The sequence below is a fragment of the Lepus europaeus genome, chromosome 10 (assembly GCF_033115175.1).
Source record: "Lepus europaeus isolate LE1 chromosome 10, mLepTim1.pri, whole genome shotgun sequence".
In the NCBI taxonomy this organism is placed as follows: Eukaryota; Metazoa; Chordata; class Mammalia; order Lagomorpha; family Leporidae; genus Lepus; species Lepus europaeus.
Window position 1 is genome coordinate 104,227,620 of NC_084836.1, and position 14,951 is coordinate 104,242,570.

At 59.4% G+C, this 14,951-nt stretch overlaps 2 protein-coding genes across 5 annotated transcripts in view; one reads left to right on the forward strand and one right to left on the reverse strand.

Moving 5' to 3' along the window:
- Positions 1-1,434: 1,434 nt before the first annotated feature.
- TLDC2 (TBC/LysM-associated domain containing 2) lies at positions 1,435-11,182 on the forward strand. The gene is made up of 5 exons (XM_062204167.1): positions 1,435-1,467; positions 2,287-2,436; positions 2,886-3,038; positions 10,066-10,139; positions 11,047-11,182. Exons 1-5 carry the CDS (start codon positions 1,435-1,437, stop codon positions 11,180-11,182), a joined length of 546 nt encoding a protein of 181 aa, XP_062060151.1.
- The window catches only part of SAMHD1 (SAM and HD domain containing deoxynucleoside triphosphate triphosphohydrolase 1), a 56,075-nt gene continuing 50,160 nt past the window's right edge, over positions 9,037-14,951 (reverse strand). Inside the window, exon 13 of one of the 4 annotated variants that reach the window (XM_062204165.1) lies at positions 9,037-14,126. In XM_062204165.1, coding sequence (XP_062060149.1) covers positions 13,995-14,126 — 132 coding nt within the window. In that variant the 3' untranslated portion in view covers positions 9,037-13,994. The remainder of the gene's footprint in view (positions 14,127-14,951) is intronic. The other 3 variants (XM_062204162.1, XM_062204164.1, XM_062204163.1) reach the window with 3 other exon arrangements.

Genomic DNA, 14,951 nt, shown 5'->3' on the forward strand with positions numbered 1-14,951 from the left:
TCAGCCTTAGGCACCGGGGAAGGGGCCGGCGCTGTGGCACAGCGGGTGAAGCCGCCGCCTGCAGCACCAGCATCCCAGCTGAGAGTGGCCCGAGTCTCGGCTGCTCTGTTTCCCATCCAGCTCCCTGCTAATGCACCTGGGATGGCAGCCCACACCCACGTGAGAGACCTACATGAAGTTCCTGGCTCGAGCCTGGCCCATCCTCAGCTGCAGGGAGTGAACCAGTGGATGGAAGATCTCTCCCTCTCTCTCTGTAACTCTGCCTTTCAAATAAACAGATAAATCTTCACACACACACACACACACACACACACCCCAGGAAGGCCTTGTTGGGGCCATGTCCAGGACCATGTGCATGCCCTTTGACCTCACAGCCAGCTATGAACCAGATGGTAAAGGATGCGATCACATGTGAACAAAGTTCAGTGCAGGTTTGCCCATGGTCACGGACGACAGGGTGGAGGGGAGTAAACCACGCACATCCTACGACGACCAATACAGAGCTGTTCACGATCAGGCTCAGAGGGCGCCGAGTGTCACTGGACTTGTGGTCAAGTGGAAAAGGCATCTTACAAAACCGTCTCGCTGTGACCATGGGCCTCCATGCGGTCAGACTGGGCCATGCGTTGGCAGCGCGAGTTTATCTCTGAGACATGGAATTACGGATATTTTGTATTCCTCGTTCTTTTCTGGATTCCCCAGACTTTTTCACAATAGCCACAGAGGACTTTTAAAAAGCAGGAAAACCATTCAGGGGCCGTGTTTGGCTTAGTGGGTAGAAGCTGCTGGGGTCCCACGCCCTGATCAACGGGCCTGGCTTTGATGCCCGCCCCTGGAGGCAGCAGCGATGTCACCAGTACTGGGGTCCCTGCCACCCACACAGGAGACCCAGATGCAGTTCCTGGCTCCTGGCTTCTACCTGGCACAGCCCAACTTTGGAGTCGGTGAGTCTCCAAAGATTTTTAAGAAAAAAGGCATTTTGAATGGTCTGGTTTTTGCTTCTGTCGCAGGCGCTCAGAGGCTTCGGGGCACTAGAATCAGGGGCCGTTTCCAGGATGATCCAGTCCATCATGTTACATGTAGGGAGCTGAGGCCCCGAGATGCAAGTGGTCTGGCCCAAGGCCCTACAGGAGACCTGCAGCACCTGCCCAAGAGCCACATGCACCAAGCCAGGCGGCCAGGAGGGCAGGGAGGCCAGGAGGGCAGGGAGGCGAGTAGAGTTGCCGCTGGAATCCACATGCTGCTCAGACTCACCCAGGGGCCACCAGGCGTGGCAGAGGAGAGGGGGCAAAGGGCAGCTGGGCGGGCGTGGTCGGCAGGGCGTGCCCCAGACCTGCCGCTCACCTCTGGGCCTTGCCTTCTAGCGCTTGCTTCCTCCCCAGCTGGGCTGGGCGCTCGCTCACTCACTGCCGGCAGCTGGGACCGGACAGGAGCATGAAGGGGGCTCGCTGGCGCTACACTCGGCTGGTAAGGGCCCGCTCCCCTCACTCGGGCTGCCAGAGAGGGCGGGAGGCGCGGGAGGGAGGCCCCCGGGCTGGGGGGGGATGCTGGCAGATTTGTCTCCTTCCCAGCAGGCTGGGGCCTTACAGGGCAGCGACTCTGAACCCCGGGCTTCAGCACCTGAGACACCAATGTCTCGTCCCCTCCTCCCCTACCACAGGCTGAAGCCTGAGCCACAGAGGACAGCAGGAGAGGGGCGCCTTCTGGTGAGGGGCCTGGGAGCCCAGGTGCGCAGGCACCCGGGCACACACACACTTTTTCACACTCACACACTGCAGAGGGGAAGCTCAGCGGAGCATGCACACTGATACACAGATTTACACGATCCCAACTCACACTCAAACCACTTTCTGCCGAACACCTCTCACCCCGATGGCCCCACCTGGTCCAAGCCAACATACAACTCACGTGGAAAATCCCACTCTACACGGACCCACATGACCGCACACACCACGCACCACCACAGGGCAGGTCATTATTTCCTGCACACACACACACACACACAGGGCTGCAGCTCCCAGGGCTGAGCTGCCACCTGCTCTTCCCCGCTCCCAGCCTTGAATTTGATCCCTGGCACCCACCGTGGATCCAGAACAAACAGGCGGACCAAGCGCAGGGCCGGCAGCCCCACCTGAGCAGCCGGGGAGGAAGCAGCTGGAGCCAGGGCACAGTCCTGGCTGTCACAGGGCTGGGGGCGGCAGGGCTGCAGGGGCCCGAGGCTCTGGTGCCAGCGAGATGGAGGAAGTGGCCGCTTGTGACCTGGCAGGCCTCTCTGTGTCTCCACAGCCCAGCCAAGTGGAGGACGCGCTCTCTGGGGAGGAGGATGACGAAGAGGAAGAGAAGGCGGCAGCCCCAGCCCCAGCCCCAGCCCCAGCTGCGGAGGAGCCCCAGCTGACGGAGGCCAGCCAGGTGCTGCGGCCCTCGGAGATTAGGCAGGTTCGGGCATCACGAGTGGTCCGGGGATTTCAGCCTAAGGGGCCCTGGGCTCCCGGCTGCTCTGTCCCCAGATCACCCTATCACCTTGCACAAATCACTTCTCTCTTGCCTTTCCCTTTGCACACAATGATTCAGTGACACTAGCCCCCCCCCCCCCCCCCCCGCCTCCCGTGCTCCCTGGACCAGCAGGGCAGAGACAAGGAAAGAAGCTAATTCTGAAATAGAGCGAGCCCTCGGAGCTGAAGCCGAAGCTGGGATGGGGCCAGACCAGCCGCGGGGAGGGGGTCCCGACCTCAGTGCAAATCCTGGCTTTGGGTTGTTTGGCTTCCCTGAGCCCCAGTCTTCCCATCTGTAAAACGGGACCAGGAACCCCCGTCTTTGAGGGCCCTTGCTAACGGGCATGGACGTCCCCGGGACACGCTGTTTAACTGCAGGCCTTCTGCCCCCAGCTCAGCCTCCACCTCCCCCCCAGGCTCAGGGGGCGCCCCTGGAGTCTCGCCTTCTGCACGTCTCGGGACGGCTTCAGCCTGCGGCAGCTGTACCGGCAGATGGAGGGCCACGGCGGCCCGGCGCTGCTGGTGCTCAGGGACCAGGACGGGCAGGTGAGCTGCGCTGGGCCCTCACCTGTGGCTCTCGGGGGCTCCCAAGCACACCTGGCCAGGAGGCAGAGGTGATGGACGGAGCCACACGGGAGGGATGCTGATGAGGGCTTTGAGGCCCGCCCCATGCAGAGCCCTCCCTTTGTAATTCACGGACACGTATCTGTGCCCGGGTAGATATGGGACACGGCCCACCCCAGAGTGGCCCCAGGCCTCCTGGAGGTGATAGTCTAACGGGGAGGAGTCAGCCATTAAGGCTAAAACCACCCACCATACATGCAGAACCGCATCTCCTCAGCAGCGCTTGGGGGGAGGAGCCTCATCAGCTGAGCCACACCCACCTCCATGCGCACAGCCCGGCTGCAGGGGAGGAGGGCGTGCCAGTGCTTGCAAGGCGGTGGCCACACAGGGCTCCTGCCTTGAGACCCTGGGGTGGCCCCAGCCGTGCACTCGGGTGGCAGGAAGCAGGCTTGGGAGCTGGTTTCAGATGCCCCTCTGTGGAAGGCACCTGTTCACGCCTGGAGAGACCTCAGGGGTCCTAGAGGACCCTCGCATGAGCCCTTCTACCCGAGGGCCGGGAAGCTCCCTCCCGCCGGATGGAGCCCCAACACCTCCTGGTATTAAGACACAACCTTTGGCCAGCGCGGCAGCTCACTAGGCTAATCCTCCGCCTGCAGCGCCGGGCACTCCGGGTTCCAGTCCTGGTTGGGGCGCTGGTTCTGTCCCGGTTGCCCCTCTTCCAGTCCAGCTCTCTGCTGTGGCCCGGGAAGGCAGTGGAGGATGGGCCAGGTGCTTGGGCTCTGCATCTGCATGGGAGACCAGGAGGAAGCACCTGGCTCCTGGCTTTGGATGGGTGTAGCTCCGGCTGTAGTGGCCATTTGGGGGGTGAACCAGCGGAAGGAAGACCTTTCTTTTTGTCTCTCTTCTCTCTAACTCTGCCTGTCCCAAAAAAAAAACAAAAACAAAAAAACAAAAAACAAACAAACAAAAAAAAACCCTACTCCCCACAGCTGGGAAAGCCAGCATGCCCCAAGCAGGAGATCGCCAAGGGAGCTATGATGGCTCCACATGGTGAAAGGCTGGGCCACGGTGTCTTTTTTTTTTTTTTTTTTTAAGATTTATTTTATTTATATGAAAGGCAGAATTACAAAGAGAGAGAGAGCTTTTCCATCTGTTGGTTCACTCCCCAAATGGCCACAACAGCCAGGCTAAGCCAGGCTGAAGCCACGAGCCTGGAACTCCATCTGGGGCTCCCACGTGGGTGGCAGGGGCCCAAGCACTTGAGCCATTGTTGACTGCTTTCCCGGGCGCATTAGCTGGGAGCAGACTAGAACCAGCGCTCTGCTAAGGGACCCCAGTGCCGCAGGGGGCAGCTTCACCTGCAGTGCCACGGCGCCAGCCCCGAGGGTTCCCTCTCTGAGAGGCACTCAGGAGACAGCTGGAGACAAGAACAGAAGGACTGACTGTGCAGTTGCTTAGATGCAACAGTGTGTATTACGGCGACACAAGACAAAGTCCCCCACCTTAGGAGCCGAACCATTTAGTGATGGAGGGTCATTTCCCCAAGGCTCAGAGAAGCACATGAAGAGACAGAGAAAGCAAACGCGGCAAATACATTTGCAACTCTTGTGTGGAGGTGCAGGGCTTCCGGGTCCTGCTCTTCACTTCTCGCTATGGCTGAACCTGGTCAATACAAACACCTTACATTAGGCGCATTGCACAGGGTCTCCTCTTTGCGATACAAGTATGCACAGACATGGGTGTTCAAAACAGAGGTCAATGGGCGGGTACTTCGTGTAGCCACGACAGTGCAGCTCGCGATGCCTGGCTCTGCTCCCAATTCCAGCTTCCGATAAGGTGCACCGAGGGGGCCGCAGGGATGGCTGCGGTCCTTGTGTCCCGGATGCTATCCATGTGGGAGACCTGGGCCGAGCTGCTGGCTTCGGCCTGGCCTAGTCCTGGCTATTGCAGGCACGTGGGAATAATTTAGTAGATGGGTTCTCTGCTTTTCAAATAATCTATTAAAAATATAGATAAATAAAGTAGAAGGTGAGACACCATCGTCCCGTATCAGAGCGCTTGGGTTTCAGTCTTGGCTCCAGCTTCCTCCCAAAGCTGCCCCTGGGAGGCAGCAGTGATGGCTCCAGTACTTGGGTCCCTGCCACCCGTGTGGGAGACCTGGGTGGAGTTCCTGGCTCCCAATGGTCCTGGCCATTGGATGGGAGTGTTCTGTCTCGGCCTCTCAAATAAATAAATACAAGTTGATCATTAAGTGTGCGCACTGGCAGGGAACGCGCTAAAAGGTTAAGAGGAGTTGTGCTGGGGATACAGAACAGGGGTCTGTGGCTCCCGTATCTTCCTCCTTTTCTGCTTGTGTACAACTTGTGATTTTCCTGGACGGGGCCCTCATACAAGACTAAGCGAGAGCAGGAGGGTCCCGACACTGCAGGCGGTGGCCAGTGACAGCCCTGCCGCGGGGCGCCGTGAGTTTGCCACGTGCTGGCCTGCAGGCCCAGATCCCCAGCTCCGCCCAGCTGCCCCAGGATGGGCTCCGTTTTCCACACCTGGAAGGGGGTGGCTGGGGGGCTCCTGACTCCCATCCAGCTGCAGACAGCACGTTCTTCTCTCCAGATGTTCGGCGCCTTCTCCTCCTCGGCCATCCGGCTCAGCAAGGGCTTCTACGGAACTGGAGAGACCTTCCTCTTCTCCTTCTCCCCGCAGCTGAAGGTGATGCTCACACTCACGGGGGAGGGCATAGGGAGGACCACACCGGGGCTCAGTGGCCCTAAGCGCTGCCGGCCATGCTGGGCTGCCTGGTGTCCCTTGAGCTCGGCTGGCGGTGGGCAGAGGAGCCCCTGGGCCTACTCATTAAAAAAAAAAAAAAAAATCGAACGGCAGAATGAGAGCATCCAGCTGCTGGTTCACTCTCCAAGTGGCCACAATGACCAGGCTGAAGCCAGGAGTCTAGAACTCCATCCAGGTCTCCCTCACGGGTGGCAGGGGCCCAAGCACTTGGACCATCATCCACTACCCTCCCAAGTGCCTAAGCAGGGAGCTGGATTGGAATTGGAGCAGCCAGGACCCGAATTTGTTTTCCAGTATAAGATGTAGGTGTCCCAAGTGGTAACTTAACCCGCTGTGCCACAGCCCCAGCCCCTGGCTTGCCTATCTTCAACAAAGTGGCTGCTGGGGCCGGGGCTGTGGCACAGCGGGCTGCGCCGCCACCTGGAACACTGTTATCCCATACAGGCACCAGTTTGAGTCCTGGCTGCTGCACTTCTGATCCAGCTCCCTGCTAATGCACCTGGGAAAGCAGCAGAAGATGGCCCAAGTCCTTGGGCCCCTGCATGGCAGACTTGGCTCTTGCCTTTGGCCTGGCCCAGCCCTGGCTGCTGTGGCTATTTGGGGAGTGAACCAGCAGATGACAGATCTCTCGTGTTCTCTGTCTTTTCCTCTCTGTGTGGCTCTGCCTTTCGAATAAATACTTTTTTTTTTAATGTGGCTGTTGGGTTCCCGGCTGGGGGAGGAGGCAGGACATGGCCCACAGGGCACAGGCTGGAAGGGCCTGCTGGGTCCAAGTGCAGGCCGGCCCTAGGGTGAGCAGGAGGAGGAGGGAGGACACGTCCGGGGCCTCTGATGAACAGCACGGTGAGGCCATCAGCTACTGGCATGGATAGGGGTGAAGGTGTCAGAGGGTCCCTGTGGTGGCAGGGGCTGGGGGCACGGAGGAAGCCAGGGCTCAGGAGCCCAGCAAGGCCAGGCTGCCCTTGGCGCGTGCTTCCCACTGGTGACACTGGGTTCCCTGGGCCAGGCCGGCAGAGTGGCTGCGCTCGTCCAGGTCAGGCTCTGGCACAGGGAAAAGGAAGCTGAAGGGAGTGAGGGCACAGGGGCTGGACGCGCAGGGAGGGAAGCCGGGGGTTCCTGAGACAGACGCCCCCAACATCAGACCCGGAGCAGTGAGGCCGCAGGGTTGCAAGACAGGATGTGGTGGACAGGGAGGGACGCTGGCGACGGACGCCGCAGATGTGACCGTTCCTGGACCTGACCGTGGGAGGCAGTGACTGGAAACCCAGGCGCCCAGAAGCAGGGCTTTGCAGGCTGCAAACATCCTGCATCTGGAGTGCCGTGCCTGGCCACTCGCTGAGCAAAGCTACGTATCACAACGTGCTTGGCGGGAACCAGCGACCCCCTCTCCTAAAAGGGGTCGAGGACATGTGCCCCCTGCAGGGCTGTGCAGCTCCATCTGACAGATGAAGAAACAGGTGCAGGGAGGTGGAGCGCCAGGCCTGTGCTCTCAGTCAGGTGGTGGTGAGAAGGAGACCGGACACCGGCCCTGGCGTCTGCACCAACTCTAAGCTGGAGCGTCCCTGAGAGCTGCCCCGGCTGCAGAGCGAGGGGGCGTGGGGAGACCGACTTCCCCTAGGGGGAGCTGTGGAGCTGGATCTTGAGAGACCAGCAGAGGCAGCATCGAGGGAGGAGTGGGTGGTGTCTTCTCTGAGCAGGTGCAAAGGCACAGATGGCACAGAGAAGAAACACCCAGGGACCCAAAAAGAAGAGTGGGGGGCCTGGGGGGGGGTGTCCAGGCATCTTCCTGGGTGGGCACAGTGCGCCGTCTGGAAGGATTTGTTCAGGCTCTTTGCAGCGTCCCAGTGCTCTGGTTAGCCCCAGCACACAGAGACCACTCAGCCGTCCACCCTCACCGACCCCACGCTGCTATCAGCCAGGGGCCTCCCCCGACCTTCCCAGGCACGGGAGCGGGGCCAGTGAGGACTCCTTGCCAGGGCCTTTGGCTGCCTCCCCCTCCCCCCAGCTTATGTCCAGCAAGCCTGCTTCTGGCTCTCGGCCCTGGCCTGTTCTGCAGCACTGTAGTGAGACACCCGAGGCAGGCTACAGCTTTGTAAGAAGCGGTTTCCTTAGCTCCCAGCCTTGGAGGCTGCTGGGAGCTGGTTGTGAGTCACAGATCACAGGGGCGGCTCAGGCTCTCACAGTCAGCTGCTCTCCCAACAGCTCCCTCCCAGACTGGAGACCTGGGGCCCCGCCCCTTAAAGGTCCCACACCATCTCCCACGCACAGAACCACACTGGGAATGGAACAGCCTGGAGATAAACTCACACCACAGGCTCCCTTCTCTGTTGGTGGTCTCTCTCTCCCACGCTCACAGCTGGCAGTGCCACCCAAGTGCCATGGCTTCTTCCCCAGGCCCCAAGCTCACACAGCCAGCGGCTACCCAACAGGCTCCACTTGGATTTCAAACACTAAACTCTACCCCCACGACGAGCTGCCAGCAAGTCCTCAGGGCTCTCCGTGCACCCAGCACCCACCCCTTCTCACCGTGCCTCTGCTGCTGTCCTGGTTCAAGGAAGGCAGCCTCGCTCTTGCCTCCGACTGGGTCTCCCTGCTCCCCCTGCGGCTGTCAGTGAAAGGACCGCGGCCGTGGTCCTTCCAGGCATCAGGGCATGTGCGCCTTAGCAAAGTGCGAACGCGACCCACACAGCCCTGCACCTGCCGGTCGCCGCCACCTTGCGCTTCCTTCACTCTGCACTGGGCTGCTCCCGCCTCAGGGCCTTTGCACCTGCTGCTCTGCCTAGCACGCCCTCCCACGGACCTCCACAGGGCTCCGCTCTCGGTTCCTGCAGAACCACCGTCTCAGTGAGGTGGAAAAGGGCCACACTCACCCCTGGACGTGTCGACTGCCCTCTGCACTGACACCCGCCACACCTCACGAGAACGAGTCCTGTGCGACAGATGTCTGTCCTTGGCGCCCACCGTTCCTCCCAGGACCTAAAGCAGCCCCTGGCACACACGCTCAAAATCATGGCCGGGTGACGCTGGGGCTTTCCAGAGAGGGGCTGTCTCCCCGCCTACCCTCCAGGACCCCAGGATCCGAAGGTGGGCCACTCTCCCCGGTCTCTGTTCCTGGCAGCACCGAGGACCTGGTCTGCTCCCTCACGCCCTGAGAGGGGCGACTGGCTCTGCCTCCTTGCGGTTACTGTCACCTCAGCCCTCTGAGCCTGGGACTCCCTCGGATCAGCCCGTCTTCTGGTTGTGGACCGGCTGGTTCCTCGCAGCAATTTTGTGCAATGAATTACAAGCAACAATATGAGGGTACTTCAAAGTGGATTTTGTTTATTTGGGTGCAGATGGGTTTGAAATCCCTGCTAGGTTTCTGCAGAATCTGTATTTTTCCATAAACTTTTCGAAGGCCTCTTGCAGACTATATTCTTGTGGCTCTCTAACGCTTGGCCTGATTGGACTCAAGTGATTTCTTCACTCAACAAACTTCTCAACTACATACCAGGAACACAGCGGACGATCACGACAGGCCCACGGAACAGGCTGCTGCCGACGTGCACACCGTATCGGGGTGTGCTGTTCCTGCTGCTGCTCCCCTTGGGAGGCAGCAGGCGATGGCTCACGTAGCTGCCCCTGCCACCCGTGCGGGAGACCCGGACCCAGTTCCTGGCCCCCAGCTTCAGCCTGCCATAGTCCTGGCCATGGGAGCTGTGTGTCTGCCCTTCCAATTTGAAAAATAAAAACCAGGTCTGAGGGGGAGGGCGGCCGCAGGAAATATGAGATGTCATTTGGGCTGAAAGATGGCTCGTGGGTGCTTGGGGGGAAGAGCGCTCTACACCAAGGAGGTGGGTACTGTTCCCATAGTAACAGGAGGCCAGGGGAGGGTGCGAAGCTGCAGCGTGGACAGGGGCAAGCGAGGCTGGGCCAGGCAGAAGTGGTCGCCGTCAGGGGGCGTCTCACCGATGGGCACAGGCAGTGAGACACAGGAGTGGAGTTCAAGCTCTCCTGCCCTGGGCTTCTCCACTCCTCTCTCTATTGTAGGAAGCAGGCAGCCTTCGAGGTCTGTTCCCATTCCTCCAATGAAGGGGCTTCCAGGCGGTGGGAATTCTAACGATGGTACGAAGTGGCGGACACCAGGGATGCTGGCAGGAGGACTCTCGAGAGCCCCGAGCCCCTCCTGCCCCCCCAGCTTTGGGGTCAAGACCTGCTGCTAACCTGAGCCTTTCCACCTCCCCAGGTCTTCAAGTGGACCGGAAGCAACTCTTTCTTCGTGAAAGGAGACTTGGACTCACTGATGCTGGGCAGCGGCAGGTGCGTGTCTCGGGTCATCTGTCCTGGTCCCGTTTCCTCTCCTCTCCAGTCCTGCTTGGCTGCTCCAGATGAGGCGGGAGGCTGGGGGGGCTTTAGGAGGCCTCTTTCTGAAGGAGTTAGGGGCCTTCAGGGTCCACAGCCGCGAGATTCGCACCTCTGCTGAACACTTGCAAGAAAAAATGTCCCGGTGCCTAAAACCGGGTGGTGCAGGTGGTTGTACCACTGCCCATACATATTTTGAAAAATGCTCTATGGTCGGCACCGTGGCTTAACAGGCTAATCCTCCGCCTTGCAGCGCTGGCACACCGGGTTCTAGTCTCAGTTGCCCCTCTTCCAGGCCAGCTCTCTGCTATGGCCCGGGAAGGCAGTGGAGGATGGCCCAAGTGCTTGGGCCCTGCACCCGCATGGGAGACGAGGAGAAGCACCTGGCTCCTGGCTTCGGATCAGTGAGATGCGCCGGCCGCAGCGGCCATTGGAGGGTGAACCAACGGCAAAAAGAAAGACCTTTCTCTCTCTCTCTTACTATCCACTCTGCCTGTCAAAAAAAAAAAAAAAAGAAAGAAAGAAAAACGCTCTAGACCTGCACCGCAGCTCACTAGGCTAATATTCCGCCTATGGCGCTGGCACCCCAGGTTCTAGTCCTGGTTAGGGCGCTGGTTCTGTCCCGGTTGCTCCTCCTCCAGTCCAGCTCTCTGCTATGGCCCTGGGAGTGCAGTGGAGGATGGCCCAGGTGCTTGGGCCCTGCACCCGCATGGGAGAACCAGGAGAAGCACCTGGCTCCTGGCTTTAGATCGGTGCAGCACGCTGGCCATAGTGGCCATTTGGGGGGTGAACCAACAGAAGGAAGACCTTTCTCTGTCTCTCTCTCTTACTGTGAACCTTGCCACCACTGTCCTCTTCTCTTTAGTGGCCACTTTGGGCTGTGGCTGGATGGAGACTTGTATCACGGCGGGAGCCAGCCCTGCGCGACCTTCAACAATGAGGTGCTGGCCCGGCACGAGCAGTTCTGCATCATGGAGCTGGAGGCCTGGGCGTTGAGCTGAGGCTCAGGGGCCGCCCAGGTCCTGCTTACACAGAGCAGCCCACCCGGCGCCTGGTGAGGGCCCTGGCATTGACTGTGACTGCTGGCCAGCCCCCCCGATGTCTGGGACCCAAGAAGGGACGGGGCAAGCACTGCTCGGCTGTGGAGGTGACCGCGGAGGAGCGGAAGCTACAAAGTCCCTCATGAAAACCATCCTAGGAGGAGTCCTACAAATAGTATGTGCTTATTGTGGGAACCGGAAGGAGCGGAAATTAAAGCGGCTGAACCACCTTTCCAAACACTAACATCTGCACGTGTATCCTGCCAATTGGTACACACACGCGCACACGCATCTGTGTATTCCCTTGTCAAATGAGACTCTAGCTTGTGTGCTTTGGAAGTTCTTTTAACTGAAATGTCATCATCCAACCTGGGAAAGCTGGACTCCACTGGCGGCGGGACTAACAGACGCCAGCGGCATCACCGCCTCTCCGGCCCTGTGGTTGCTCTGCCACCCGCGTGCCAGGTGCTCGCAAAGCCACTGTTTCATTTCACAGGATCGGGGAGCAGCGAATGAGTAACGCGCAGATCTGGACAGAGACGGAAACCTGTGGAGACGGGGCCCGAGGGCAGGTTGAGAGAGGAGGAGGGTGGACGTTGTGCCGCGGAGTGCCTGGTGTGAGTCCCGCACAACCTGCGCTTCCGATCCAGCTCCCTGTTAACGCACCTGGGACGTAATGGAAGCAGTCCTGGCCCTGCTATCCATGTGGGAAACCTGGATGGAATTCCTGGCTCCAGGCTTTGGCCTGGACCAGACCTGGCTGTTATGGGAATTTAGGGAGTGAGCCAGAGGGTGGAAGATCTCTATTAGTCTGCCTTTCAAATAAATGTCTTAGTTTTTATTTTATTTTTTAAGAAGAGGATGACCTGTTTTCTGCACAACAGGAGTTCTGAAACCTCAGGGAACCCGCCTCCCTTCCCACCAGTGCCGGTCTCTGCAGGGACAGGAGGCCCTTCGGGCTGCCTCGCCAGCTGCCGGGTGTCAACGCCCTCGCTGCTCGCGGCCCCAGCCCAGGGCTCAGGCCCCTCACACAGAGGGCAGAGCTGGGCCCGGCCACACGCACACCCAGACACATTCAGGACACTTTATGGCAGCAGCCCAGCCCAGCCGGGGGATCGCGTCCTTGTAACCTGCCGTTGCATTTACAGTCTCAAGGCAACAATGTCTATGACTCCAGAGACCATGCTGTTAAAATCTCTATTTTTATACAAACAGTAAAGAATTTTTTTTTTTTAAAAAGCAACCTGGTAAGCGGCACATGGTTCTCATCATTACAACAGTCGTAATGGGCATAAAGTGCAGCTGCCGCGCGTGTGACAGAAGATGCAAACCAGACACAGTCTCGCTGCACCTCGGCCAGCAAGGGATGCGGTGCTGGGACGGCACTCGGGCAGCCACGGGACCTGAAACACAGGGATCTCCGCAGAGACTACATTCGTGACCTTGGGGCTGGCCGCAGGACGCGGAGGGCCACTGTTCGCTGCCCTGAACGCTGTCGAGGCAGCTGGGCGAGCAGATGTGGCCACGTCCTGGGGCCGCCCTGGCTGAGGCTTCTGCGAGCCGAGGAGTCAACACCGCCCTCCACAGGGCCTCACGGTGGAGGGCTCCCGTGCTGCACTGAGCCACGGTCAGCCCCTGGGTGTGGACGGAACAGAATCTGGTTCTACAGGGGTCCTCCAAAAGCTCACGGAAAATGTGTGTTATGAAAAAAAGTGCATGAGTTTGGCCTTTTTTCTCCACCGAAACAAATGCTTTTGGATGCCATTTTCCCATGAACCTCTTCAAGCAGCCTCATATGGTGCCAAGTGACGCACCCCTAAGACATAGCTAACCTGCTGCTGTGGTCAGAGCCGCTGCAACTGCCCGGCTGCCGGCTCGTTCCCTGGGCGGATCAGCACCAGACGGGAGGGACAACCGGAAGCCGCTGGGGAGGCACAAGCTCAGCTCGGGTGCTCCGGCGTCTGCCCTACAACCTGCCAAGGGCACGGAAGCAGCCACAACGCAGTCCTAGGTCTGAACGGGCTGAGCACAGCTCCTGGGGTGACCTCCGCCCAGCTCATGGCCAAGGCCTGCAGGACTGGGGCAGCGAGCACCCAGGAGACAAAGAAACTGCCCCGACCTGAAGCTGGGACGGACTCAAGGAACGGCCTGGTTTGAGGGACCCCTCTGTCCCAGGGGCTCCACTGAGGAGGGAGCCAGAGCCCCCAGATCCTCCCGCTAACTTCCCCAGGCCTTTCTCCGAGAGTCAGACCCACTCCTGGCCCTTGCCTCCTGCTGTTACCCCAACCTGGTGGCGTACGGGGGGCTAGAAGGGCGGGGGGGTCCTCTCCCCTGTGCGTAGATTACCTGTGGACGGCTATTCACATACTTGGGGCGACAGGTGCCACCCCAGGGGGCTAGGATTATATGTTCTGGTTTTAACCACATCCATCCAAGACAAATCCCACATCTAATTTCAATGTATAGCCTTTTCTCATTTCTAAGTTAACAACAATCATCTGTCCTCAGCACTCAGGGTAGGTACGAGAGTTATCCTAAGAAAATGGACTATGGAGGGAGAAAGGTTTTCTTAGCATTAAAATCAGTCCATGTCAGCTTTTCCCAGTGTGCGTAGCAAGACTGGCCACATACCTTTTTGTTTCTTTTAAAACCACTTAGCTTGAGCATGTGCGCACATTCAAAACATAACACGAGAAGCAGTGACCGTCAGTACATTCGGAGGGCCGGACGGAGGGCTCTGGGGGAACCGGGCAGGGGACGCCCCCTGCAGCACTCACGCCAGCTTGTCCTGGAAGAGCTGGCCCCTGGTCCTGAGCGCCTCCCGGTTGCCGGTGGGGCTCGCGGCTGGATCCCTGTTCCACTCCCGCTTTCGAGGGGTGATAAGCGGCGCGATTACATCGCCATCCTGTCGGGAGACACAGAGAAAAGCTGGCTTCCGTCACTTCGTCTCTGAGCGCACTCAGCCTGCTCCTGGGGACGCTTACTCTTGGGGAGCCCTGAACCGCACGTGCCCTGGGCCCGACTCACAGGAGCAAGAGTCCTGAGCCAAGAGCCTGCGAGGACAGAGACCCTTTGCTTTCAGAGACAGACAGAAGCACACACCACCGCCCTTCCCGGGCCTCCTGGAGCCCAGCGCTCGCCTGTTTGTCCAGAAGGAAGGGCTGCCCTGGACCCCTCTGCAATAAATGGCCCAGGTCCGCCAGATGGCCCAAAAAGAGAAAAGGTGGGGAGGAGCAGTACGCACCTACCGAACTTGAGTTTTTAATTTACAAAGCGAGCAGAGGCTCCTGCCAAATGAGCTGCTCAACCCTGAAATGCAGGAGAGCCCCAAAGTGAATGCTGCCTGGACCTGAAAGCAGAGAATGCGAGCGGCCCAGCCTGACCTGTTCTTGAACTTGTGGCCCTGCTCTTGGGGGACAAGAAGGATCTCTGCAAGTCTCTGTGCCGCAGCAGGGTGGTACGCTCCTTGTTTTTCTCTCTGCTCCCAGACCCATTCTACTCTTAGAAACTACTTCCCCCAGGCCTGTGCCCACTGCCTTCTGATGGGAAGAGGAGGGAGGCCAGGGGCAAAGCAAGGCTGAGCCACCAGGGCCCGGCAGCAGTGGCTGTGAGTCTTCAGTGCTTGCATCTTCCGCAGGGGGGCGCCGCTCCTGGACCCTGCACCTGCTCCCTGGGTCTCTTCTAACCTAGCTGTCGCCTTCCTGGTTGCTCATTCAGCTCTGCACTTCCC

Coding starts and splice junctions, on each gene's coding strand:
- TLDC2 (XM_062204167.1), top strand. CDS start 1,435: ATGAAGGGGGCTCGCTGGCGCTACACTCGGCTG. Junction 1,468..2,286: donor GCTGGCGCTACACTCGGCTG/GTAAGGGCCCGC, acceptor GTGTCTCCACAG/CCCAGCCAAGTGGAGGACGC. Junction 10,140..11,046: donor CTGATGCTGGGCAGCGGCAG/GTGCGTGTCTCG, acceptor TCTTCTCTTTAG/TGGCCACTTTGGGCTGTGGC.